The following is a 27,430-nucleotide window of genomic DNA, read 5'->3' as shown; positions in this document are numbered from 1 at the left end:
AAGCCACAGCTCCACTTACACTTTTGGGTGATTAACTGGAGATAAGAGTTCTCATGGACTTTACTGCCTGTGATCCTATATCTCAGCTTCCTGAGTCGCTAATATGGCAGGAGTGGGCCCCCGGTACTTGGCTGCACTACACCTCTTTAATTTGCTATGAGGCTGGGTGTGGGGGAAGTCAGAAGTACCTGCGTCTTACCATTCCTGTGAAGCAAGGTAGAAGAAACAGGGTATGACATGGAAGACAACCTGTGGAGGAAGCAGCACTAGTTTCCTGTGAGGAAAGCAAAGCTCTCGGGTTTCCAGATTCCCCAAGGACACAACGACAAGTGGTGGTCCAGACACAGAGCATGTGGTAGGCTCACCTCCTCCCAGAGCTGACAGGATCTGGGACAGGCAATGGCAGGCGGGGGCTAGTGAGGACCAGATCCACCTCGAGGAACAGGTGTCCAGGACACAATGCCTCACACAAGCTGGGCCAGGCTGGTGGGGGCGCTTAGCTCAGCTCCAGCCTACATAGCATTGACAAAGAGGAGGAGCCGCTGAAATGGGATTTTAACACAGCGCTGATGGCTCACACCTGTAAACCTAACTACTCAGGAGGCTAAGATCTGAGGATCAGGATTCAAAGCCAGCCTGGGCAGGAAAGTCCATGACACTTATCTCCAATAAACTACTCATAAAAAGCCAGAAGTGGTGCTGTGGCTCAAGTGGTAGAGCGCTAGCCTTGAGCACAAAGAGGCTCAAGGACAGGCACTGAATTCAAGCTCCAGGACTGGCAAAACAAACAAAAAACCCAAACTAAGGAACATTAATAATTTCCTCTAAGAAAACTGCTAACAGAGGGCTGGGAATGAGGCTTAGTTGGTAGAGTGGTTGCATAGCATGCAAAAAGCCTTGGGTTCGATTTCTCAATACCATATACACAGAAAAAGTGGGAAGTGGTACTGTGGTCCAAGTGGTAGAGTGCTAGCCTTGAGCACAGAGAGGTTCAGGGACAGAGCCCAGGCCCTGAGTTCAAGTCCCAGGACCAGCCGAGAGGAGGGAAGGGAGAGGAAAGGGGGGGGGGGAAGAGAGAGAGAGAGAAAGAGAGAAAGAACTGCTAACAAGGGTCAGGGGAAAGAGACAGGGCAGGCCTGAGCACTGCAGCACCTCCATTCAGCGCTCAGGAAGCCTGTCCTGTTGTTAGGAAGTCCTCAATGTGTGGAGAGAGAACAGGACTGGAAGGGATTCCCTTGACCCCTGGTGCTCACAATACCTGGGAGAACAAAGGAAGATGGAGAAAGGGTGGGAGGGTGTTCCAGCCAGCACTGGCCCAAACCTGGTTTGCTAGTCTCTCTTCTCTTAAGGAACACACCTTTCCCGCATCCCAGCTGTGGCTCTCAACCATACTTGGTCTGTGGAGCTGTGCCTGACTTTTCCCTCCATCTGTGACCTCAGCGTGTGTTTAGTCCTTGTATGTACTGACTAGAGAACTCCTTGGCTTTTCCCAACACTGACACATGTCCTACTCAGTTACATACAAGTGTGACGAGAGAGAGAGAGAGAGAGAGAGAGAGAGAGGCCAAGCACCTCGGGGAGTCAGAGCAAGCAAGAGGGGGGCAGGAGGTAGACTCTCACTATGTCTTTGATTCACATCTCTGATGATGAGTGACACTAAGCTTCTTTGTATGTGATTCTTGGCTATACCATATTGTCTTCAGAAGAAGTCTTTTGGTAACTTTGAATTGGGTTGATATTTTTGCTGTTGCATATTGAGTTCTTCATATATCATGAGCTGGGTATGTTGACTCATGCCTGTAATCCCAGCTACTCAGGAGAGGGAGGTAGGAATATCATGAGTTGCATAGAGGTTGGCCCAAACAAAATTATCAATATCTCATATCAAAAACAAAGTAAAGCCAGGCACCAGTAGCTCACTCCTGTAATCTTAGCTACTCAGGAGGCTGAGATCTGAGGGTTCAAAGCCAGCCTGGGCATGAAAGTCCATGAGACTCTTATTCCCAACAAACCACTCAGAAAAAGCTGGAAGTGGTGCTGTGGCTCAAGTGGTAGAGTGCTAGTCTTGAACACAAAGAAGCTTGGACAGCGCCCGGGCTCTGAGTTCAAGCTCTGGGACCGGCAGAAACCAACAACAAAAAAACTATAGGAAAAACAAACAAACCAAAAAACTGTAGGGCTGTCAGTTCAGAACTTGTTTGTCAAGTGTGAGGCCCTGGGTTCAATCCCTGGTATAGCCAAGAATTCTTCATACATTACAGGTATTAACCACTTATCAGATATATAACTTTCCTTCTCACCCCTGCTCCACACGCATGGTGATTTGCTTTTTTTTTTTTGCCAGTCCTGGGGCTTGGACTCAGGGCCTGAGCATTGTCCCTGGCTTCTTCTTGCTCAAGGCTAGCACTCTGCCACTTGAGTCGCAGCACCACTTCTGGCCATTTTCTGTATATGTGGTGCTGGGGAATCGAACCCAGGGCTTCAAGTATACGAGGCAAGCGCTCTTGCCATTAGGCCATATCTCCAACCCTGATTTGCCTTTTTACTGCTGACGTTGCCTAGTTTTAATTTGCACAAAGTTGAGCTGGGAATATGGCCTAGTGGCAAGAGCGCTTGCCTCGTATACATGAAGCCCTGGGTTCGATTCCCCAGCACCACATATATAGAAAATGGCCAGAAGTGGCACTGCGGCTCAAGTGGCAGAGTGCTAGCCTTGAGCAAAAAGAAGCCAGGGACAGTGCTCAGGCTCTGAGTCCAAGCCCCAGGACTGGAAAAAAAAAAAAAAAAAAGTCATAATTTGCACAAAGCTCAACTTGCCTTTTTTCTTTGATAGTTTGGTGCCAACCTAAGAAATCATTGTTCAATCAATGTATGAAGCTTCAGCTTGGCTTTTAGTGTTACAAGTAGGCTATGGTACATTTCAACTATAAGACGAGTACCACCTTTATTCTCTTGCATGTGATTAGCAAATGTTCCCAGCAATGCTTTTAAAAATTTTATTTATTTATTACCAGTCCTAGGGCTTGAACTCTGGCCCTGGGCTCTCTCTGTCCCTGAGCTTCTCTGTGCTTAAGGCTAGAATAGAACTCTACCACGTGAGCCACAGCGCTACTTCTGGCTTTTTCCATATATGTGGTGCTGAGGACTCGAAATCAGGGCTTCATGTATGTGAGGCAAGCACTTTAGCACTAGGCCATATTCCCAGCCTTAAATAACATTTTGTGGCATATATGTACCACATTTTTCTTATCCATTCATCAGTTGTTGGGCACCTCAGCTAATTCCACTGCTTGGTTATTGCAAACAAAGCTCAGTGAACCTTGTTATGCAGGAATCTTTCCTGGATACTGATTTAGACTGCTTTGCAAGAATGTATGATGATGGAATAATAGTGGCTTGGTGAGGTCTTAAGGGCAGGTCTGTTTTGTCTGATTGATACCACAATGATTTCCAGTGGCTGTACCTCACCAGCATTTGCTTTCTTGGTGACCACCATTCTGGGTGAGGCTAGGGTGTTTTTGGTTGGTTTCTTTGTGGTGTTCTGACTTCCCTCCACCTCTTTTATGGTTGAGGCTGTCTTTCTCTCTACAGAATCTAATCCCTCTATGTTGCCATTAACTTCTCAACCAGAATAAGAGGAGCAGATGTCTTTAACCTGCCACCTTTCCCTGCTTCTCAAGCTTTGTTTTTGGCCTTTTTGAGATAGGATCTCACTACACAGCCCAGGCTGGCCTTGAACACACATCCTGACTCCACCTCCTAAAAGTGCTGGGATTGCAGGTGTGCACCCACCTAGCTTTGTTCTTTTTCAAGATTGTTTTGACTATTGCAAGTCCATGAGATTCCCAATAATAGCCTTTGATATTTCTGCAAAATCCATTGGAATTTTGATGGGGGTTACATCAGAGGAGTGTTTGTGTATGTCTTTTTAATGTCCAAAAAGCCTTCCCCATTATTTTTTTTCCAATTTTTTGCTCTTCCTTTTTTTTTTGTCCTGTGGTAGGGATGAAACCTAGGGCCATGTCTATGCTCAGCAAGTGCTCTATCAACAAGCTCTTGGGTTTATTTATTTTTGCCAGTCCTGGGCCTTAGGCTCAGGGCGTGAGCACTGTCCCTGGCTTCTTTTTTGCTCAAGGCTAGCCCTCTGCCACTTGAGCCACAGCGCCACGTCTAGCTTTTTCTGTATATGTGGTGCTGAGGAATCAAACCCAGGGCTTCATGTATACAGAGCGAGTACTTTACCACTAGGCCATATTCCCAGCCCCATCTCTTGTTTTTTGTTTTTTTCTTTTTTTTTTGGAGAAAAGACCGTGCTACATAGCCCAGGCTGGCCTCAACTTCCCCATCTTCTTTCTTCTGTTTCTTTGTGTGATGGAATTACAAATATAAACTACCATACCCTGCTTCAGAAGGCCTCTTCCTCTTTATTTTTTTGGTGGTGTGGAAGAGACAGTATTGGGGTTTGAATTCAATGCTTCAGAGCTCTTATCACTTGAGTCACATTTCTAGTGCTTTTTGCTTTCATTATTTTGGGGTAGGGTCTCACATTTTTGCTAGGCCACCTTGGATATGACCCTCTTATTTACATTTCCCATATAACTGGAATGATCACATTTGGCTAGTGCTTGAACTGGCCTCAAACTCTGCTCTCACCTAGTAGCAAAGATGGGAGCCACTGTTCCCAGATTCAGAAATTTCTCCCCTCCTTTTTGTGCTGGTACTGAGGTTCGAACTCAGGGCCTGGCACTGTACTAGTTCAGCCAAATCTCCATTTCCAGCTTTTTGCTGGGTAAGTGGAGATAGAAGAGTTTCATGCGCTTTTCTGCCCTGGGCTGGCTTGGAACTATGATATTCTGATCTCAACCTCCTGAACATCTAAGACTACAGGTGTGAGTCACCAGCACCAAATTTTGCCAAAAGAGTAAAGCAAGAGCACAAGGCCCTGAACACGTACACAAATGTGTACACATAGTAACACAACTCTCAACTGTTTGGGAGAATGAAGGGGAAGGGCAAAAAAAAGGGGGGAGGGATAAATAATACCAAAATACATAATAGACTGGGTACCAGGATTCATGCCTGTAATCCTAGCTGCTCAGGAGGCTGAGATCTGATAACCAGTTTGAGGCTAGCCTGGACATAATAGTATGTAAGATTCCTATCTCCAGTTAACCACCAAAACGTCAGAAACAGAGCTGTGGCTCAAGTGGTTGAATGCTAGCCCTGAGCACAAAAAGCTCAAGGACAATGCACAAGCTTAGAATTCAATCGTTATGATCGGCACCAAAACAAAACAAAAACAGCCCTCCCCGCCCCCCCCAAAAAAAGCACAGCAGTCATCAAAATCTCAATATCATTCTTTTTTTTGCCAGCTGTGGGGCCTGAACTCAGGGCCTGAGTGCTGTCCCTGGCTTCTTTTGCTCAAAACTAGCACTCTATCACTTGAGCCACAACGCCACTTCTGGCTTTTTCTGTATATGTGGTGCTGAGGAATCGAACCCAGGGCTTCATGTATGCTAGGCAAGCACTCAACCACTAGGCCATATTCCCAGCCTTCAATGTCATTCTTTTTTTTTTTTTTTGGCCAGTCCTGGGCCTTGGACTCAGGGCCTGAGCACTGTCCCTGGCTTCTTTTTGCTCAAGGCTAGCACTCTGCCACTTGAGCCACAGCACCACTTCTGGCCATTTTCTGTATATGTGGTGCTGGGGAATTGAACCCAGGGCTTCATGTATACGAGGCAAGCACTCTTTGCCACTAGGCCATATCCCCAGCCCCTTCAATGTAATTCTTCACCAAGATAAACAGCCTATCAGCCAGGTGCCTGTGGCTCATACCTGTAATCCTAGCTATTCACGAGGCTGAGATTTGAGGATCACAGTTCAAAGTCAGCCCCAGTAGGAAAATCCATGAAAATCTTATCTCCAATTAACCATTAGAAAACCATAAGTGGCTTTGTGGCTCAAAGTGGTATGTGGTAGCCTTGAGCAAAAGAGCTCAGGGACAGCTCTACACTCAAGCCCCACAACTGACAAGAGAGAGAAAGAGGGGGTGGGGGAACAATCCAGAAATTCATATGGAACCCAAAAGACTCCAAATAGTCAAAACAAAAAAAGCAATGATGAAGGTATCACAATTCCAGACCTCAAACTTTATTACAGAGCTATAACAATACAGCTTGATATTAGCATTGAAATAGGTCTAAAGAGATCAATGAAATAGACTGGAAGACCCAGAAATAAACCCATATACTTATAGTCTTCTAATAATATTTGACAAGGAAGCCAAAAATGTTGGAAAAAAGACAGCCTCTTCAATAAATGGTGTTGAAAAGAATGGCTGTCTATATGTAGAAGACTAAAATTGGATTCCTGTCTGTCGCCTCGCAGTAATACCAAACTCCAAATAGATCAAGACCCCAACCTTGAAACTACTACAGAAAGAGGAGAAACATCAGAACTTATTGGCATAGGCAGGAACTTTCTGAATAGAGTTCCAGTGGCTTAGCAAATAGTAGACTTGACAAATGGGATTGTATCAAGCTAAAGTTTTTGCACAGCAAAGGTCATAGTTACTAAAAAGAGAACCTACCAACTGGGAGATTTTTACCACCTACACCCCTGACAAGGGCCTAATATCCAGAATATTACAAGGAGCTCAAGAAACTAACCCTCCCCCCCCCAAATTAATAACTCAACTAAGAAATGGGCAAAGGAACTAAACAGGGCCTTCTCAGAAGAAATAAGAATAGCCAATGAAGGGGGCTGGGGATATGGCCTAGTGGCAAGAGTGCCCGCCTCATACACATGAGACCCTGGGTTCGATTCCCCAGCACCACATACACAGAAAATGGCCAGAAGTGGCACTGTAGCTCAAGAGGCAGAGTGCTAGCCTTGAGCAAAAAGAAGCCAAGGACAGTGCTCAGGCCCTGAGTCCAAGCCCCAGGACTGGCCAAAAAAAAAAAGAATAGCCAATGAACACGGGAGGAAATGCTCAATATCACTGGCCACAGGGAAATGCAAATCAAAACAACACTGAAGCAAGGTGCCAGTGGCTCATGTCTATAATCTATCTACTCAGGAGGCTGAGACCTAAGGATCTTAGTTTAAAGACAGTGTGGGCAGAAAAGTCCATGAGACTTATTTCCCATTAACTGCCTTAAAAAAAAAAAAGCCAGAGTGGAACTGTGGCTCAAGTAGTAGAGCACTAGCCTTGAGCATTAAAACTCAGAGTGCCCAGATCCTGAGTTCAAGCCTGAGGACCAGCATACAAGATAACAAAAAACAACATTGAGATTCTATTTCACCCCAGTTAGAGAATTCTATAGCAACAACAAATGTTGGCAAAGATGTGGGGGGAAAAGGAACCCTATTGTATTGTTGGTGGGAATGTAAACTAATACAACTACTCTGGATGGCAGCTTGGAGATTCCTCAAAAACTAAACAAAGAACTTTGCTAGACCCAGCCACACCACACTTGGGCATCTACCCAGAACATCAAAAATCAGAATATGGTAAAGACACTTGCAAATCTATGTTCACTGCTGCACACTATTCACAATAGACAAATTATGGATGCCCCCAAACCAGTGAGTGGATCAAAACAATGTGATGCATATATACAAAGGAATTTTATTCATCCATTAGAAAGAATTTTGTATCATCTGCAGGGAAATGGATGGACCAAAAACAGTCATGGTAACTGGTGTAAGTTCAGAGAGACAAAGAGCACATGTTTTATCTTCTGTGTGGAAGCTACATCTCAAATACTATCATGCATAATAACATACACAGGGCTCTATGTATATAGCCACAAACAGACTGATTAAAGGAGGGTATACTTAGGGAAGGAGCCTAAAGGCCTAAATCCTCTGAACAACTAATGTGCGGTTTATCAAAATGAGTATCAGGAAGTAGAAACATCTTTTGGGGTAAAGGGAGGGGCACATGAATGGAAGAAGGAAGGGTGGGCAAATGCAGACATTATGTTTAATGTACATTATGTAAACTGGGATGTAGCTCAGTGGCAAAGCATTTGCTTCGTAAGTGCAACATCCTGGGTTCAATGTTCAGGACCAAAAAGGAAAAGATAAGAAGGAAAGATTACAAATCCCAACAGGCCATGTGGTCCCCTGGAGCCAGTGGCTACACCTAGCGCAGGTGGCCACGGGGAAGTGATACTTCCGCCACTACTGCGACTGCTCCTTCCAAGACAATCTCCATAACTGGAAGAAGCACCTGAATGGCCTGCAGCACCTCAAAGGTATGATATGACTTGTTCCAGGATGCAGTTGCCATCTTGATGGAGGAGCAGAGCAAGCGGCCCTGTAGGAAGTTCCTCCTGACACGTCAGTGTGACTTCAGTTCCAAATGCCGCTTTTCCCACATGTCAGAGCGAGACCTGCAGGAGCTGAGCACCCAGGTGGAGGGGCTAAGCCCATCAGAGCCACGGTCTTCCAATACCCCATGGGCTAGCTGCCAGTCCAGGAGCTAACCCCCTCCCTGCAGGCACCCCACCTGAGGGGAGGCCCCTGCAGCAGAGTCCAGTGGGACTGAGCTCCTTATCGTCACCAAACTCACACCCAGTCAGCTAACCCACAACAATAAAGACAACGTTTCATATTAGGAAAAAAGTTAATCCTCCACCCCCCCAAAAAAAACAAACAAAAAAACCCCCGAAAAAACCCAACCCTTCTGCCAGGCCCTGGTGGCTTATGCTTGCAATCCTAGGTACTCAGGGGGCCGAGATTTAAGGGTCACTAGCCAGCCCAGGCAGCAAATGAACCACTTAAAAACTGGAAGTAGAGCTGTGGGTCAAAATAGTAGAGTGCTAGTCTTCTGAGCTTTAAAAAAAACTCAGGGATAACACTCAGGCCCAGAGTTCAAGCTCACAACTGACAAAAACAAACAAACTTGAGAGCAGAGATGGGAAGGGAAAGAATGGTAGAAGGGATGACATTGATCAAGATGTACTGTACTTGCTTACTGGGCACCAGTGGCTCACGCCTGTAATCCTAGCTACTCAGGAGGCTGAGATCTGAGGATAGTGGTTCAAGTTCAAAGCCAGTCCAGACAGAAAAGACACTGTGAGATTTATCTCCAATTAACCACTCAAAAACCGGAAGCAGAACTGTGGCTCAAAGTGGTAGAGCACTAGCCTTGAGCTCAGGGATAGTGCCCAGGCCCTCAGTTCAAGCCCACAACTGACAACAACAACAAAAAAAAGATGTTTCATAACCCAACTTGTAGAACTGAGACTTCTTTGTACAACTACTTTATAAAATAAAAATAAAAGAAATACAAAAATAATAGGAGGAGGGGCTGGGAATATGGCCTAGTGGCAAGAGTGCTTGCCTCATATACATGAAGCCCAGGGTTCGATTCCTCAGCACCACATATATAGAAAACGCCCAGAAGTGGAGCTGTGGCTCAAGTGGCAGAGTGCTAGCCTTGAGGAAAAAAGAAGCCAGGGACAGTGCTCAGGCCCTGAGTCCAAGGCCCAGGACTGGCCAAAAAAAAAGGAGGGAACTCAACTGAAAGATATTGAATAATAGGTGGGTAGGAGGAAAGCAAAATAGAAAGCAACAGACCAGATTAACTAGATGAAATGATAATCTGCGTGTCTGAATTACAATGGCGAGACCCCTTTATACACAAATTTACACCAGAAAAGGAAAAAAAAGTCAAAGGAAAGTAAAGCCGCTCTCTTGTGGGATAGGTGCTACAGAGGGTTGGGCAAAGGGTCAAGGGAGAGGATGAGTGTGATTGAAGCATGATGAAGAGCCCTCTCTGATCTCCACCCATGCCCAGCACACAGACCCACACAGCAGGTGCCCTGCTTACAAACCCCCCACAAGAAGCTCCCACGTGCACGGTCCTCAAGAACCAGCAGAACATAGCACAATGACCTGGTCTGCACTCAGGGCCCACTCCTCCGTCAGTGGCTGCTCCTCACCCCATCGCTCTCCCTAGAGCCCTGCAGTGTACTGGACTGGTTCCTGCCCCTGCCCAGAGGCAGAAAACTGAGCCTAGAGCTTCTGCCCCTGCTTCTTGAGGTGCTCAGAATCTCTTAGGAAATCTAAGTCTCTCTATGATCAACAACAGTTGATCACCTCAGTGTAGCCAAATTTAAAGTACAACTTTTCAGAATTCTTTATGAAATTGTAGTCAACAAACTAAAAAATGCAAATTTAAATCTCGGATTTTTCACTAGAACTGAAAAACTGAAACTCTACTAAAAAAATGCACAAGTAAAAACCAAGAGCTCAGCCATAGTGGCAAATGCTTGTAATACCAGTGCTCAGAAAGCTGAGGCAAGATGTCAGAAAATTCAAGGACAGCCTAGGCTACATAGCACAAGACAAACAAAAACCCACCGAAAACACATGAGCATTTTATTTCGCAATACAGAAGCTGAGGCAGTCTTTAGAAATTCCTTGGCCCTCTCCAGGTCATGAGCCGCAGGAAAGGGGATACCACCTTGGGAGCCCCTGCATGACTGAGGCCCCCAAGCGCTTACCCCCCTGCCGCCCCACTGTACCTGATGGTTCCCGTTGGGGAGGGGAGTGGGCTGATGAGGTGGGCCATGGTGTCTGGAATGTTGATGGTCAGGGGCGAGATGTGTGGCTGCACAGGCTTCACTGGAGACACAGGAGCCTCTTGCTTCTCCCTCTTCTCACTGGAGAGGGCTGTGAACGTGATCTTGATGTTTGTGCTCGGAAACCTGAATGTGCATCTGAAAAAGAAATGCTGAAGGTCAGTGCCTGTGTGCTGCCCACCATGGTCCCAGAGCATCCTTACAGATGCTGCAGGTATGGACACACATTGCCTGTTCAAAACTCTCCCACCATGCTGAGTCATTTAATGAGCAAAATCACAAATAAAGCCTTTTATACTAAAAGACACTAGTCAGGACAGGAGCAGTGGCCCAAGTTTGTAATATTTGGGAGGTGGAAATGATTGCTGAGAACAGCTTACGCACAACAGTTTGTAAGACTCTATCTCACTCATTAGCCGCAAGCGGTGGATCATCTTAAGCCATGGATAAAACACAATGACTGGGCTGTGACACCGCCTGTCACCCATGGACAAAGGAAAGCACAAGAAGAAGGATGGAAGCCCAGGCTAGCCAGTACAAAGTAGGACTGGCAGAGTGGCTAAAGTGGTTGAACATCTGCTTGGCAAGTACAAGGCTGAGTTCAAACTCAACACCTCAGTACCAGCACAAAGAGAGAGAGAGAGAGAGAGAGAGAGAGAGAGAGAGAGAGAGAGAAAAGAAATAAACAACACATCCACACCTATATAACACCACTAGTCAGACGAGCCGAATAGAAAAAAAGTACAGGCCTCAACAACTCAACTGCCACTTAATCTTTATTACTTCCTTTGAAGTAAACACACAAGTATGTGTTAGGTCATAGAGCAGATTTAAAGGAGATTTGGACCAGGGATGCATTTCAGTGGCACAGTGCTTGCCCAGCATAAGCGAGGCCTTGAATTCCATCAATAACACCACTCCTCTCAAAAAAGAATAATGTGTGAGCCTATGTGCATATATGCATGTTTGTGTGTTTACCAAATAATAAATGACTTGGAACACTACTTGGTGTGCACCATATAGAGATTTTATACACACACACGCACAATTATGTTTGTTTTTTTTTTTTTTTTGGCCAGTCCTGGGGCTAGGACTCAGGGCCTGAGCACTGTCCCTGGCTTCTTTTTGCTCAAGGCTAGCACTCTGCCACTTGAGCCACAGCGCCACTTCTGGCCATTTTCTGTATATGTGGTGCTGGGGAATTGAACCCAGGGCCTCATGTATATGAGGCAGGCACTCTTGCCACTAGGCCATATCCCCAGCCCATACACGCACAATTATGGTTGGTCGTGGGGCTTGAACTCCGGGCCTGGGCGCTATCCCTGAGCTCTTCAGCCCAAGGCTAGCAGGCTACAACTTCAGTCACAGTGGCACTTCTGTTTTTTCTGAGTGGTTAACTGGAGTTAAGAGTCTCACAGACTTTTCTGCCTGGGCTGGCTTTGAATTGTGATCCTCAGATCTTAGTCTTCTAAGTAGCTAGGATCACAGGCATGAGCCACCAGGTGGCTAGATAAAACATTTTAAAAAAGAAAACACAAACACAACCAACCAAGCCTACACACTGGCTGGCCTGCCCGTTCACTGAGACATACTCCTACCCTGTCCCCAGCCTCCTCCTTTTTTGTCTGTACATTAATTCCAAGAGCATTCTTCTCACCTCAGGAGAGGGACAAGAGGACACAGTGCAACCAGACTGCATGTTAAGCATAATAAAACTATTTATAGGCTTGCATTAAGTGTCATATCTGTCACACAACTCTCAATTTGTAATGCAGATTATCAAATTTAAAATTTTAAATCATCAATCAGTCAGAACCCTAACTCTGTAGGCCCCTCGTTAGGACTGCTTATATGTATATCTTCTTCAACACGTTTTTTATCCTTATCCCTGTCCTTCCCATGTCACATGCCATGCCAGAAGATGAACCCCTCTCCCCGCAATCAAAGCAGACACACTATGGAGTTGTGAAAAAAACACACAGATGCAGGTGCAATACCTCCAAGAAGTTTGCCCAAAGACAATCAAGCAGCCGCATAAACAAACCTTCCAAATATGTAGGACAGCCCATGCGTACAGAAAGACCACACCAAAGATGTGCCACTGTCAGCCCTCCGCAGGCAGCCGCTGTACCTCAGGCCCAATGCATGCTAACAGAAAGCTTTTCTCTACTCAGCAAGCCCAGATGTAATGTGAATACTGCTCCCCATGTGTCTTCTGCTGTCAATCTTTTTGGTTTTTTGGTGCCAGTCTTGGCACTTGAATTCAGGGCCTGGGCACTGTCCCTGAGCTTCTTTTTGCTCAAGGCTAGTGCCCTACCACTTGATCCACACAGCCTCACTCTGGCTTTTTTGGTAATTAATTGGAGATTAGAGCCTCACAGATATTCCATCCCAAGTTGGCTTCAAACCACAATCCTCAGATCTCAATGACAGGCACAGGTCACTGGCACCCAGCTATATTTTTTTCCCTAGGTCCAAGACCAGGACTTGAACTCAGTCCCCACAGCCATTTTCACTCATTAGCTAGTGCTCTAACAACTGAGCTACACCTCCAACCCATCACCTTTGTTTTTTTTTGTTTGTTTGTTTGTTTTTAACAAATAGGTTTAAACTCAGGGTCTTGAACCTGGCAAGGTAGGCAGGTATAAGGTGAACCATGAACTCAGTCCTGGTCTTTCTTTTCTACCACATCACAATTCAACAAAATTTCCACACAGCCAGCTTAATACTCCCATGTCATGTGTACCCGAGTTTGCATGCAGAAAACACAGGATCCTATTAGAACAAAGACAATAGCTGGGATAATAAGTTCAGAGTGATTGTTCCTTTCAAAACATAAACTTACTACTTGTGTTAAGTGTTGTGTGTCTATTAATGAGTTCTATACAAAGAAGCACAGATGCCCAGTGTGACACACACCTATAATCCCAATCCTTGGATCAAGAAACACCCAAATACCTTGTCACAGTATTATTTTACAACGTTTTCAAAGTTTTAGTATTCTAAAATAAAGTTTGACCATTTAGAAGATTATCAGCAAAGGCTCACGGCAGGATGTGGATCCCCACTGGGAAAGCCCTTCCATGGCATGGTCAAGGCTCTAGGTTCAGTCCCCAGCACTTAAAAAAAAGGATTAAAGGAAAGAAACTATAAGAGTCCTATTTTGGGCCAGGAGTTTGGCCTAGTGATAGATTGCTTGCCTACCATGAACAAAGAAAGCCCTGGCTTCAATTCCTCAGTACCACATACATAGAAAAAGCCAGAAGTGGCGCTGCACTCAAGGGGTGAAGTGCTAGTGTTGAGCAAAAGAAGCTTAGGGACAGTGCCCAGGCCCTGAGTTTAAGCCCCAGGACTTGCTCCCCCCCACAAAAAAAAAATAATAATAATTTGCCAGACACTGGTGGCTCACACCTGTAATCCTAGCTACTCAGGAAGCTGAGATCTAAGGATTGCAATTCAAAGCCAGCCTGGACAGGAACGGCCATGAGACTCCAACTGACCACCAGAAAAGCAGAAGTAGAGTTGTGGCTCAAAAAGCTAGCCTTGGTCAAAAGCTCAAGGATAGAGCCTAGGCCCTGAGTTCAAGCCCCATGACGGACAAAAAAAAATAAAAATGCTTGAAACCAAAACAATAGCCTTCAGATACTTAAAGTAGAAGACTGTACCCCAAATACACTAGGACTGCCTCAGGTAAAAGCTGGAAGGACCTCATGGGAATTAGGACTTTTTAAAGTAACAACTTACTCAGAAACGGTTCTCAGAGGAGATCCGAGAAGTCTCAGAGGCTTTCACCCTTAGGTTGATCCATTATAAAATACAAGCCCAACCAAGACCTGAAGGAGAGCCCAGGCACAGAACCAATTTGCCAAGACTAGGATAACCTTTGGCTCCTAAGCCCAGGGTTCAATTCCTTAGTACCACATAAACAGAAAAAGCCAGAAGTGGTGCTGTGGCTCAAGTGGTTAAGTGTTAGCTTTTAGCAAAAGAAGCTCAGGGACAGTGCCCAGGCCCTAAGTTCAAGCCCCAGGACTGCCCCCCCCAAAAAAAAAACACAACAACATATGACTGAAAACATCCCAAATTGTGTGAAATATAAAAATCTACAAATCTAAAAAGCTAAAGAAACTTAAAAGTAAGATACATTCACAGGGCCCAGACTAAAACATTACAATCAAAATTGTTGAAAGTCACAAAGAGAGACTACTTGGGCCGCCTAGTGGTAGAGTGCTTGCCTAGCATGCATGAAGCCCTGGGTTCAATTCTTCAGTATCACATACACAAAAAACCTAGAAGTGGAACTGTGACTCAAGTGGTAAAGTGCTAAATAGCCTTGAGCAAAGAGAAGCCAGGGACAGTGCTCAGGCCCTGAATTCAAGCCCCAGGACTGGCAAAAAAAAAGGGGGGGGGGAGGGGAAAAGTGACTATTTTAAAGCAAGAAAGAAATGACTGGGAGTCCTTGAAATCAGTTACTCACGCATGCTAGGCACTCATCACGGAAAGGATGCCCTTAGCCATTTTACTTTATTCCCCATGCCAATACAAAGGCTTGAACCCAGGGCCCAGGTGCTGTCCCTTAACCTTGACTGCTGAAAGCTGGTGCTCTAGTTATGAGTCACAGTTCCACTTTGGCTTTTTACTGGTTAATAACAGTCTCAAAGTTTCCTGCCCCGTCTGGCTTCAAACTGTGATCCTCAGCCTCCAGAGTAGCTAGGATTACAGGTTTGAGATACTGGTGCCCATAATAAATTTACTTCTAATCCCCATGGTAAATACCAAGAAATATCTTAAAAATATGTACAAAAGAAAATAAGTAAAGGGGGCTGGGAATATGGCCTAGTGGCAAGAGTGCTTGCCTCGTATACATGAAGCCCTGGGTTCGATTCCACAGCACCACATATATAGAAAAAGCCAGAGGTGGCGCTGTGGCTCATGCGGTAGAGTGCTAGCCTTGAGCAAAAAAAAGCCAAGGACAGTACTCAGGCCCTGAGTTCAAGCCCAGGACTGGCAAAAAAAAAAAAAAAGTAAAAAAGAAAATAAGGAAAGAACCAGAAGAGTTCACTACCAAAAAAAATCAACATAACAGAAAGAAAAAGAGACTATACCCTACGGGGCTACTGTGCATGATTTTGGTACACTGGATATTGCATATATGCCTACCTGATCTAGGGAAGGGAAAGAAAAATGAGGGTGTAAGATATCACAAGAAATGTATTCACTGCCTTATTATGTAACTGTACCCCCTTTGCACAACACCTTGTCAATAAAAATTTTAAAAAAGAGACTATAAGCTAAATGGACTAAAGCTACCACACAAAAACCAAACAACAAAATGGTCTTCCATCAGTGATTAAGTGGATCAAAACTCTCCAATCAAAATACTTGAGACAAATTTAAATATGTTGGGTAATCCCAGCACTCAGGAACCTGAGGGAAGAATGTAAGAGCTCAAGGGCGACTACACAGAAAGTTCCAGTCTCAAAAAAAGCAAAAGAACTTACAAGTTAGTATTTGTTAAGCAACTTTCCCCTGGCAGGCAAAGGCAGTGTAGGCCACAGCACAATGAAGTCTCACTCGTACCTATGTACTAGGACCATGTAGTTGAGATTAAGCAGTCCTGGGAAAGAGGTTCCAACCTCCCCTCAGGAGCACTGCCACTACACAAATCCAGTTTGTCGTCAGCTGGCTGACATAGTGCATCTTCACCCTGGCCCACATGCACAGAGGTTTATAAGGATAACAAAGCCCTTGGCCAAAGCCCATGTCCAGTGACTCTGATGTCACAGACGGGACTGAGAGGAGAATTTGGGTGGGCCCAGCATCTGCTCTATACCAGGAATGGGAACCAGCCTTCACAGGTGCTCTCCACCACCAAGTGCAGTGGACTAGCCTCCTCAGCAAGGCCTCACCAGCAGTCAAGCAGGATGTGCAATGCCCAGGATGCCCCTCAAACCACAACCCACACCTGGGGACCACGTTCAGCACAGGGCATGAATACAGAAACCATTCCATCAGCAAATGAAAGTCATTAATTAGTGACCATTCCCAAAATACTAAAACTGATGTTAAAAATAATTTAGGCTGGTGTAGAGCTCAGTGATAAGAGTAGATGCTTGCCATGTACAAAGTCCCAAGCTTACTCTCCAGAACCAAAATTAAATAAGTGAATAAAAATGTATTTAAGCCAGACACCAGTGGCTCACGTCTGTAATCCTAGTTACTCAGAAGGCTGAGATCTGAAGATTACAGTTCAAAGCCATCCAGGGAAGAAAAGTCTGTAGGATTCTTATCTTCAATTAACCATCAAAGAAAAATGAGAAGCAGAGTTGTGGCCTAGGTGGGAGAATGCTATCCTGAACAAAACAGCTCAAAGATAGCACATAGACCCTGATTTCAAACCTCAGGACCTGCACAAAAATAAGTAAATAAATAAATGAGATATTTATAAAACAAAAGGTCTTCTTATGATAGTAGACACACAGAAAAAGGAACTCTAAAGAATGAGTATTTAGCTGGGTGCTAGAGGCTCACCTCTGTTATCCTAGTGACTCAGGAAGCTGAGATCCAAGGATTACACTTCAAAGCCAGCCCGGGCAGGAAAATCTGTGAGACTCTCAACTAAAAACTACCAAAAGGGGATGGGAATGTGGCTTAGTGGTAGTGCTTGCCTAGCATGCATGAAGCCTTGGGTTTGATTCCTCAGTACCGCAAACAGAAAAAGCTGGAAGTGGCGCCGTGGCTCAAGTGGTAGAGTGCTGGCCTTAAGCCAAAGCAGCTCAGGGACAGTGCTCAGGTCCTAAGTCAAGCCCCAGGACTGGCAAAAACAAACAAAAAACCCACAAAAAATAACAAAAATGCCAGAAGAAAGTGACTCAAGTAGTAGAACACTAGCCTTGAGCTTCAAAGAAGCTCAGGAACGGTACCCAGACCCTGAGGTCAAGCCCTAGGATGTTTAGTTACTGGCAAATCCCCAGATGATATAAAGAAGAAAATATTAAGTGAGATGGATATGGTGAGGCATGCCTGTAACCTCAGTTTTGAGAGTACAAATTCAGTATCTTAAAGGGAAAGGGAAAAGAACTTAGTTTCAGATTTGTGATCAACAGGCAAATGTGTGTTAATGTGAAAAGGCACACTGAGAAACAACTTGTGAGAAAGGAAAAGATAAATGAGCAATAGAAATTGTTTTATTTGAAGGAAGCTACTATTTTATTTACTTACTTTTTGGCAGTAAATGTGGTCTGAACTCAGGGACTTGGGCTTGCTAGGTAGGTGGCTCTACCACTTAGCCACATCTCTAGCTGAGAGATATTTTCAACTAGTATAAGGACACTGTAAGAAGAGAGAGGAAGGGGAAGTGAACATTGCTGAGCTACCAAGTCACTGGAATCAAGTGGTCAACTGAGAGTGAGGTTAGAATCAGACATCATCTGCTTAGGAAGGAGGTATTCCAGTAATGGGCCATCTCAGAAACTTCCCCAACCTCATGAATGTAAACAGCAGGAGCTGGTCTAGAACTTGAAGATCCTGGGTCTATAAGAAGTGAAAAAAAAAAAAACCAAAAACAAAGACAAACACAAGAAAACCAGGCACTAAGTATACTATGTATGATGCAGGAAGAACTGCCAGCCCAGGCAGGGCAGTCCATGAGACTCTTATCTCCAACTAACCACCAAAAAGCTGCAAGTGCAACTGTGGCTCAAGTAGTAGAGCGCCAACTTTGAGCACAAAAGCTCAGGGACAGTGCCCAGGCCTCAAGCTCAAACACCAGGACACACACACACACACACACACACACACACACACACACACATTAAAGGCAATTAATTTATATAAAGTGTACTGATATAACCGGTTCTCAGCTCTACTCTGCGGCTGGCTCTTGGTTAAAACCAGCCAGGTCTCACCGAAGGCTCAGTTCTAACTAGCTCTGCTCACACCTTCAGCAGAGACCATCTTCTTGCTTTATCCCACCAGCAACTCTGTTCTCTTTCACCTAGGCCTGTGTGTGCTCTTCAGGCAGGGAGAGCCTCAGCTGTGTCTCTGGTGGTTCTTTCATCCACTTCAGCCTGGTGACTGAAAGGCTTTCCATGCTTCCTAACCCTAACTTTCCCTCCTCCTTCCATAGCCCCAACTCCCTGGAACTCAAACATCTTTTTCTCTCCCTCTCCATCCTATAGCACCTTCCCCTTCCTCATCCTGGAGAGAAGTCAAAGCCTCCCTACAAAGCTATAATCCTTTTCAAAGCCCTTCCTTCCTGCTCTCTGTACTGGTATTCCCTGGGAACAGGGCTCTGCCCCAACCCCTTCAGAGTAGGATCTAGAAAACTCCAGAAAGGGCTGGGAATGTGGCTTAGTGGTAGAGCGCCTGCATAGCATGCATGAAGCCCTGGGTTTGATTTCTTAGAACTACATAAACAGAAAAAGCTGGAAATGGTGCCAAGGCTCAAGTGGTAGAATGCCGTGAGCAAAAAGAAGCTCAGGAACGATGCCCAGGCTCTGAGTTCAAGCCCCAAGACTGGCAACAACCAAAAAGAGAGAGAGAGAGAGAGAGAGAGAGAAAGAAAGAAAGTCAGTCCAGCAACTACAACCTGGTTATCTGCAGCCTTCTCCAGCCCTTAGTTTACAAGATATTCTCTCTAACTTATTGAGCAAGTCTAATGTGATACCAGCAAATAAATATAATCCACATATGTGAAGGAAGTATTTTGTTATGAGGCAGGACAGAAAGACAGGCAGCCATGCTTCTAAATAAACACAATAATTTCAGTTTTATACACTAGTTCTGGACAACCATTTGTGTATAGTGGGATGCGCCTATCATCTCATCACTTGGAAGGCTGAGACATAAGGATTAAGATTTGAAGCAGCCTGGGTAGAAAAGTTTGTGAGACTCAATCTTCAATTTACCAGCAAAATAGCTAGGCTGGAGGTATGGCTCAAATGGTGCAGTACTAACTGTGAGCAAGAATGCAGGTCAAGAACACAAGATAAAGTTTCAGCCCTCAAGAGCAGAGTTCAAGCCCCAATTCTAGATTGTCTGTTTGTCTAAATATCAGGTGTGCAGGGTCCCTTGCATAATGCTAGACAGTTGCAGTACGGGAGGCGGGGGTGAAATGGGGGAGGTCCTTCCTCACACCTGGAGGGTGGGGGCGGCCAGCTCATGTGGCCCCACCGTCGTCCCAGAGTCCTGCACTGGGTTACTTTCTACTAGTGAGGTGTTAGCCAGCCATACTGGCTCCATAAATAGCTTCAGTAAGGAGTGGATTCCTTCTAGAAATCAGTGCCTATTATTCCTGGAAACCATTTTCAGTAGTCCACCTCCATCCAAAGTCAAGCTGTTGTCCTCTTGTTCAGTGATGTTCGCCTGTGACACCCAGAAGGTGAACCATTCTTGGTGCTGAAGGTGTCTACATCCTTTGTCACCTCACGGGGTGGATCGCTTCTTTTTCTTCCAGGGAGTTGGGTAGAGGTGTACTTGGAAAGTAATGTATGTTTACGTTTACATCTATTTGCAAATTCCTGTACATAAAGATACATTTAAAGATATATATATATAAAATATCAGGTGTGGTGGCACACAGTGGTAGTCCCAGCACTTGGGAAACTAAAGAAGATGGGTCACAAGTTAGAGGTCTGTCTGGGCTACACAGTAAGATGCTGCCTCACAACAAATTTTGGGTAATAGTAAATTTATCTTCTACTTATGTTTGCCTTCTTTTATCTTCTACTTATGTTAAGTATTCTAGGATCTTACTGATTAAAACTGACAAATTCACTTGATATTTCCCAAGTACAAATAACTGCTAAAGAACTGCGTATTTGGGGGCTGGGAATGTGACTTACTAGTAGAGTGCGTGCCTTGCTTGCATGCATGAAGCCCTGGGTTCAATTCCTCAGTATCACATAAGCAGAAAAGGCCAGAAGTGGCGCTGTGGCTCAAGTGGTAGAGTGCTGGCCTTGAGCAAAAGAGGTTCAGAAACAGTGCGCAGGCCCTGAGTTCAATACCCAGGACAGACAAAAATAAAATAAAATAATTGCATATTTTTACTCGTGCATTATACACTGAATTTTCTAATACAAGAAATGGGAACAAACAGAAACACTCCTGTCCAATGACCTTCCTAAAACCTTTCACTGTCTGCAGCCAGACCTGTCTTTGGACAAGCAGGGACCCTGCCGGCTAAGAAAGTATCCTCATTCTTTCAACAATCAATGAAAGTGCTGCTCTACCAGGCTACCTCTACCCTGCCCCAAACCCTCTTACTTTCCCATGTGCCAAACTGCCGGCCAAGTCACACCCGGGAGAGGCCTTGTCCACTGCCCTCCTCCAGCTCTGTCCAGATCGTCCAGGGTCTCCCACTCCCCACTCCAATCCCAGGAACACCTGGGTCTCCATGTCCATTGCCTTCCTCCAGCGGCCCACCCCTCCACACTTCCCAATCCCAGGAACACCTGTGCCTCCAGTGAGTCAGAGGCTCCTTCAATGTTCCCCTACAAACCTGGATGAAATGAAAGACTTGCAGAATCAATTTCTGGAAAACCCCATGCCCTGCCCATAATCTCATGTACAACGACCCCCACAAATGTCCCACAGTGGGAGTGGGGCTCATCAGCTATGGCAGAGAAGAACCCTGTACTCACAGTGAACAAAGTCACTTAAGATGCTCACCACATACAAGGTCAGAACATTGCTCTCCCCCAAATTAGTTCAGTATTAATACTATTTCAATGAAATGACCACAATCACACACACACACACACACACACACACACACACACACACACGTCGAAATACTCTTCTAACTTGAGGATTACAGACACACACACACAGAGCATAAGCTCAGAGTCGAAATACACCAGCAGGACTATTGTGGGTTTGGGGTTTTTTTTTGTAGGTCATGGGGCTTGAACTCTGGGCCGGGGTGCTGTCCCTGAGCTTTTCTGCTCAGGGCTAGTACTCTACCACTTTGAGCCACAGCTTCCTTTCTAGTTTTCTAGTAGTTCATTGGAGCTAAGTCATAGACTTTCCTGCCCAGGGTAGCTTTGAACCATGATCCTCAGATCTCAGCCCCCTAAATAGCTAGAATTACAGGTGTGAGCCACCAGTGCCCAGATGGCCTTTTGTTTTTGAGACAGGGTCTTGCTAACTTCACCCAGGCTGGCCTTGAATGGTCAATCCTCCTGCCTCCACTTCTCAAGGAGCTGTGGTTACAGGGTGTAATATCATAAAAATCCCAACATTCTGGAGGCTGAAGCATGAGGATCATGAATTCAAGGACAGCCTGGGCTACTCAGTTAGACCCTGTCTCAAAAAAAATCCCCCCCCCAAAAAAATCCCAAACTACCTAAATTACTGTTCTTCATGTTTCTAGATTCTCCTTGAGTTTTTAATACAAGCAACAAAGTATAAAATTATTTTAAAGTTGTTACTGGAATAAAATCAGTGGTTCAAATAAGAGCTCACCCATGGATTGTCTTAACTGTACAGAGACCTCAACTCAACAGACAAACTCAAAACATTGAGGATATTTCAGCCAGGCACAGTGGTTTCCTGCCTATAAATACTACCTACTAGGAAGTAGAGATCAGGAAGATCATGGTTCAAGGACAACCCAACACAAAAAGATAGCCAAATCCAAACAAGCTAGGTATGGTGGGGCACACACATAAAGCCAGCTATATGGAAGGTCATATAGTTTCAGCTATATGACACAACAGATGTTCTCCAAAAAATAAGGGCTGAGGGCAAAAAGGCTAGGGGGCACGGTTTGAAAGGAAGAGTGCTTGCCAATCAAGGATAAGGCCCTGAATTCAAACCCCAGCAGATAAATAAATAAGTTCATGTACACACCTGTAATCTTAGTACTCATAGAAGGCTGAAGCAGAAGGATCCTGAGTTTGAAGCCAGTTTGAGCTACAAAGTGAGATCTGTCTCAACACAGACACACATATATAAGAAAAAAAAAGGGGGGGGGGGGACTTCAGCTTCTACAGAATTACTGTTACATAGGCTTTTACATTGTTTAACTTAAAACAACCTGTAATATCAATCTAAACATTCAACTTAACTTCAACAAAGGCTTTTGAAACCATTTCTACACTGCATGGTACCAGCCATCTTTACAACTTAACCTGCATGTACTACTACCTCTAAAATAAAAATTTATAAATGAAGAAAAAATGGTGCAAGACATCCTTCATTTCACAGGGCACAGAAGCTAAACCTTCATCTTGTTAACAAAGTCACACCCCTCCTGTTCTCCATCACCCCTCATGTTCCCTGTGCAGAGATAAAGGTGGGGCCTCTGAATCCCATCTCACCAGTTTTGTTGAGATAGAGTCTTACTATGGACACAAACTGGCCTAGAACTCCCATGCACCCAGGCTGGCCAGGAATTCAGGATCCTCCTGCTTCCACTTCCCTGGGAGATCACCATGCCTTACTAACACAAATGATCCTGGCTGAAGAGCAGTCAAATAACTATCTTTAAATATCCCCAAATCCTCAGAGCAAATAAATAATTCCCTTTGTTATAACATCAACTTTTTTTTTTTTGGTTGGTTGTGGAGCTTGAACTCAGGGCCTGGGCACTATTCCTGGGCTCTTTTGTTCCACAGCTCATGCTCTACCACGTTGGGCCACATCTCTTAACCTCCAGTTTTCCAATGGTTAATTGGAGATGAGAATCTTGTGAGGACCTTTGTGCACGGGTGCAGGGGCTGGCTTTGGACTGCCATCTTCAGAACTCAGCCTCCTGAATAGCTAAGATTACAGGCGTGAGCCACTGGGGAACATCACCATTTTTTTTTATTTTTTTTATTTTTTTTTTTGCCAGTCCTGGGGCTTGGAGTCAGGGTCTGAGCACTGTCCTTGGCTTCTTTTTGCTCAAGGCTACCTCTACCACTGAGGCTCCCGCTTGGCTTTTTCCATTTATGTGGTGCTGAGGAATTGAACCCAGGGCTTCATGTGTGCTAGGCAAGCACTCTACCACTAAGCCATATTCCCATCCCCACATCAACATTTTTGTTAACACAAATGACTAGATAAAAAAGCAGTTAGTAGTTTCTACTTCAGGGAGTATGGCACTCTCCCTGCCCTACCCCCTAAAAAAGACAGCCAGACAGCAGGCTCCTAGCATGACTTTGTGTGGTATCCAGTACAGATGCACACGAATGGCATGTGGTGGAAACACTGTTCATTGAAATACTATTGCCTCAGACTGAGGAGTAAGCTGGCACACCTCTCCCAGGCTGCCTAAGCAACTCCGAGGAATCAAGAGTGCCACTCGGACCAGCATCTCCAACAAGTCAAAGCATTTAAAAACACTCCAGTATATGGACAAAGGCTATACTTGGAAGGATCTAGAAATGAGCTTCAGAGGAATAATTAGCATTTCCTAGAGAGCAAATGGAAACTGAGCTTTTCAAGCACTGTAAATGCAACTTTATCAAAGAATAGAACCAAGCCGAATTGTTCCCAGCATGACTGACAGCTCCCTAGGAGGCTCACTCAACACTGCATTGTAGAGGCCCTATAACTACTTCTAAATAACCAAATGCCTTTTTGAAAAAAGTTACTTGAAAACTATCGAGTTTCCCCACAAGATTCGAACTCCTCCGACTTGGCGTTTTCAACTTTAGGCTACCAAAACGGGGTGGGGGGGTGGGGGTGGGAGAAGTCCCCTTGGAGTTGAAACAGCCCTGGGTCATGTTTCCGTACCGCAGGAATGTACAAAGAGGGCGTCGGGGCACCCAACCTTGGGAGAGGATGCGCTTCTCCCCCCAGGTCCCACGCGCCCCGAGGTGACGAGCGGCACCCACGAGGCGAGAGCACTGCCCCGCAGAGTGCCAGAGGGCTGCGGGCGGGGCGGCGGCCTGTGCCCCGGCGGGGGTCCCCGGGCCGGCGGCGTGCAGGCCACACAGGGGTGGGCGCCGGGCGGGCGAGCGAGCCCGTGCCGGGCTGCGGCCCGAGTCCCGGGCCGTGGGTCTGGGCTGTGGTCCGGCTCGGTTCCGGGCGCCCCCGCCCGCCCCCCACTCACACTCGCGGCAGCTGCAGCGGCGGCGCCCCGCGCCGCTGGAAGACGCCGTCCACGAAAACGCCGTTCTTGCCCAGGCAGCGCAGGTAGAAGTCGCCGCCCGCGTCGGGCCGGGGCTGCGCGGGCTCCGGGGCCGCCGCGCCGGGGCCGCCGCCCGGGGGCGTGAAGATCTCCAGGTGGCGCCGCGAGATGAAGCTCGAGTGCCCCATGCTCACGTCCACCGAGCCCTGCGACGAGTTGCGCCCGATGGTCACCGAGCGCTTCTTCATGAGGTACTCGAACTCGCGGCCCTCGAGCCGCGCCACGGCCCAACCGCCTGGCGGGCTCCCGCCGCCCCCGGCCCCGCCGCCCGCGGGCGGGGCGCCCGCGCCCGAGAGCGCCGCCGCGGCCGCCATCGCCTGCGAGGCCCGGCCGATCCGCGCGGGCGCCCTGGCGGGCCGAGGCCCGGGCGCGGTCGTGGGCCGCGCTAGGCGAGCACGGGCGCCGAGGCCGCCGGCCGGCGAGGAGAGCGGCGAGGGCGGGCGCTCGCGCGGCCGCGCGCCGGGCCGCCTGACGGACGGGCGCGCGGCCCAATGAGCGCGCTGCACGCAGTGGGGCTACCGCGGCCGGCCAATGGCGAGACGCGCTGCCGAGCGCCGGCACGTCCGGCGGCGTCGCGCGACGCAGGCCGGGCCCGGCGGCGCCGAAAACCCGCGGCGGAGCGTGGCTCCCTCGCGAGGCGGAGGCGCACGAGGCACGGGCGGGCGCCAAGGTCACGGCGGGCGCGGACGCGGGCTGCTGCCCCCACACCAGCCTCTCCAGGCCGCCCCGACCCCGGGACTGGTCCGGCGGCGGCGGCCGCCCGCTCCGCTGCCCGGTTGCGGGCCGCGCAGAGCAGTCGCCCGGCGCCCGGTTTAGCCCAAGGCCCCACGGCCCGGTTGAGCTCGTGAGCCGGCCGCGGGCCTGGCTCCCGGGGAGAAGCGTGTTATTGGCCGCCCGAGGACCCCCACCCGCCGGGCCCCGCCGTAGGAGACGCCCCGGGCGGCCGGCGCCCGCGAGGCGGCGCAGGTCCGGACCCAGGGTCCGGGGCGGAGCCAGCGGGCCGCTCCCGCGTCTGCCGTGCACCTGCTCGTCCCCGGGCAGGCCCCGCGGGGAGCCGGGCGGCCCTTTGCTGCTGACGGTCGTGGGAAATGGAGCACTCAGGTACCAAGGAGGTCCGTGAGCGGAAGGGCGTCCGGCCGCCCGGCCGCCCGGCCGCCCGGCCGCCCACCCCGAGCCGACGCGCTGGACCGGAGCTGCTGAACCGAGGCCCAGCGGGGACAGTTTGTGTGTCCTTATTCGCTCTGTCAGAACATAGGGTTAGCAAAGTGGAAATTAACGCGCTCCTCCACACATTTACGTGTATCTTCTTCGCTATGTATCTGTCTGCAAACTCCTAAGGGCTCAAGCAGCTTGGAGACCCAACTATGAAAGGAATCCCTAGACAAAGAAGACAATTTCATTTCACTTCTTTATAAAATGAGATTTTTATTCATTTCATTTGTTGCAGAAGAAAACAATTCTATTTGATGGCTCGTGCCTGTAATCTCAGCTACTCAGAAGACTGAGATCTGAGGATGGGAAAGTCCCTGAGACTCCTATCTCCAATTGGCCGGCAAATAGTTGGAAGTGGAGGTGTGGCTCAAGTAGTAGAGTGCTAGCTAAGGGACAGTGCCCAGGTCCTGTGTTCAGCCCCCATACTGGCACATACCAAACACCCCACAAATGTCCAACACAGGCAATCAAAGAACACCCGGTCAATAAGAAATGTTCCTCAATAGCTGTTGAGACACTGACAGTGGTGCGCGTTTTGAGCTCCAGCTTTCTGGTGCTGTTTGCTTGGAAGGATGGGCTCTGTGCTTAGTGTACAGTCCAGACATTCATTGCACTGGCTTCAGAAGGTTTCACTGAGAAATGTCTTGATTGGTGTTTGGAGTTGTATGCTGTTAACAAGCTTACACAAAGGTGACTATTTTTCACATGCTGTCATCAAAACTGAGTGACCACCATATGCAAAAATGTCAGAACTGCACATTGAAAGAGAATGAGATTATGGTTTTTATTCTTCTAGTTTTTTGTCGGTTGTAGGGCTTGAACTTGGGGCCTGGGTGCTATACCTAAGCCTCTTTGTGCTCAAGGCTAGCACTCTACCACATGAGCCACAGCACCACTTCTGGGTTTTTTGTTTGTTTTGTTTTTTGCCAGTCCTGGGGCTTGAACTCAGGGCCTGGGCTCGGTCCCTGAGCTTTTGCTCAAGGCTAGCACTCTTCCACTTGAACCACAGCACCACTTTCAGCTATATCTGTTTACGTGGGACTGAGGAATCAAACTCAGGGCTTCATGCATGCTAGGCAAGCACTCTACCACTGAGCCACATTCCCAGCCTCTTGAGTGATTAATTGGAGTCTCACAGGGACTTTTCTGCCCTGGCCAGCTTTGAAACATGATCTGTAGCTGTCAGCCTCCTGAATAGCTAGGATTAGCTAGGTGTGAGCAACCAGTGTCTAGCACCCTGAGCTCTTTTGCTCAAGGCTAGTGCTCTACCACTTGGAGCCATGAGACTGTGATCTTAAGTCTCAATTCTCCTATCAATACATAAGACATAGACAAAGCCAAATCTTGTGCAAGTCAGGTCTAGTTTGAGCAAGGACCTGGTTTGATCCCCAGCATATATATAGAATATCTCAGTAATAAAGTGTATTGCTAGCCTAGAAGCGATCATGGGGTCATTCCTAGTACCATAATAAACAAGTGAGCAAGCAAACCTCCAATTATCCATTTC

The 27,430-nt window shown here is 47.0% G+C and overlaps 3 protein-coding genes across 8 annotated transcripts in view; all 3 read right to left on the bottom strand.

Annotated features, from left to right (window-relative positions):
* Foxk2 (forkhead box K2) overlaps positions 1 to 25,163 on the bottom strand; it is a 42,086-nt gene extending 16,923 nt beyond the window's left edge. For 2 of the 5 annotated variants that reach the window (XM_048366563.1, XM_048366566.1), the window contains exons 1-2: positions 24,634 to 25,114; positions 10,539 to 10,733 (exon numbers count right to left, since the gene is read on the bottom strand). In XM_048366563.1, the coding sequence (XP_048222520.1) occupies positions 10,539 to 10,733; positions 24,634 to 25,025 (587 nt within the window). In that variant the 5' untranslated portion in view covers positions 25,026 to 25,114. Of the gene's footprint in view, positions 1 to 10,538; positions 10,734 to 24,633 lie in introns of all 5 variants that reach the window. The other 3 variants (XM_048366565.1, XM_048366564.1, XM_048366567.1) reach the window with 3 other exon arrangements.
* Positions 25,097 to 26,532, bottom strand: LOC125366338 (collagen alpha-1(I) chain-like). The gene is made up of 4 exons (XM_048366931.1): positions 26,518 to 26,532; positions 25,892 to 26,044; positions 25,253 to 25,848; positions 25,097 to 25,211 (listed from the first exon to the last, which is right to left on the bottom strand). The coding sequence occupies exons 1-4, from the start codon at positions 26,530 to 26,532 to the stop codon at positions 25,097 to 25,099; spliced, it is 879 nt and encodes a 292-aa protein (XP_048222888.1).
* Positions 26,492 to 27,430, bottom strand: part of Narf (nuclear prelamin A recognition factor) — a 34,108-nt gene continuing 33,169 nt past the window's right edge. Inside the window, exon 12 of one of the 2 annotated variants that reach the window (XR_007213787.1) lies at positions 26,492 to 26,591. The gene's annotated coding sequence lies outside the window, so the exon portion shown is untranslated. The remainder of the gene's footprint in view (positions 26,592 to 27,430) is intronic. The other variant, XM_048366579.1, reaches the window with a different exon arrangement.

This window comes from Perognathus longimembris, chromosome 17, assembly GCF_023159225.1.
Source record: "Perognathus longimembris pacificus isolate PPM17 chromosome 17, ASM2315922v1, whole genome shotgun sequence".
In the NCBI taxonomy this organism is placed as follows: Eukaryota; Metazoa; Chordata; class Mammalia; order Rodentia; family Heteromyidae; genus Perognathus; species Perognathus longimembris.
This window is presented reverse-complemented; position numbering and strand designations above follow the sequence as displayed.

Coding starts and splice junctions, on each gene's coding strand:
- LOC125366338 (XM_048366931.1), bottom strand. Junction 25,849..25,891: donor TCAGCAGCTCCGGTCCAGCG/CGTCGGCTCGGG, acceptor GGCGGCCGGGCG/GCCGGACGCCCTTCCGCTCA. Junction 25,212..25,252: donor GTGCCGGCGCTCGGCAGCGC/GTCTCGCCATTG, acceptor CACTGCGTGCAG/CGCGCTCATTGGGCCGCGCG.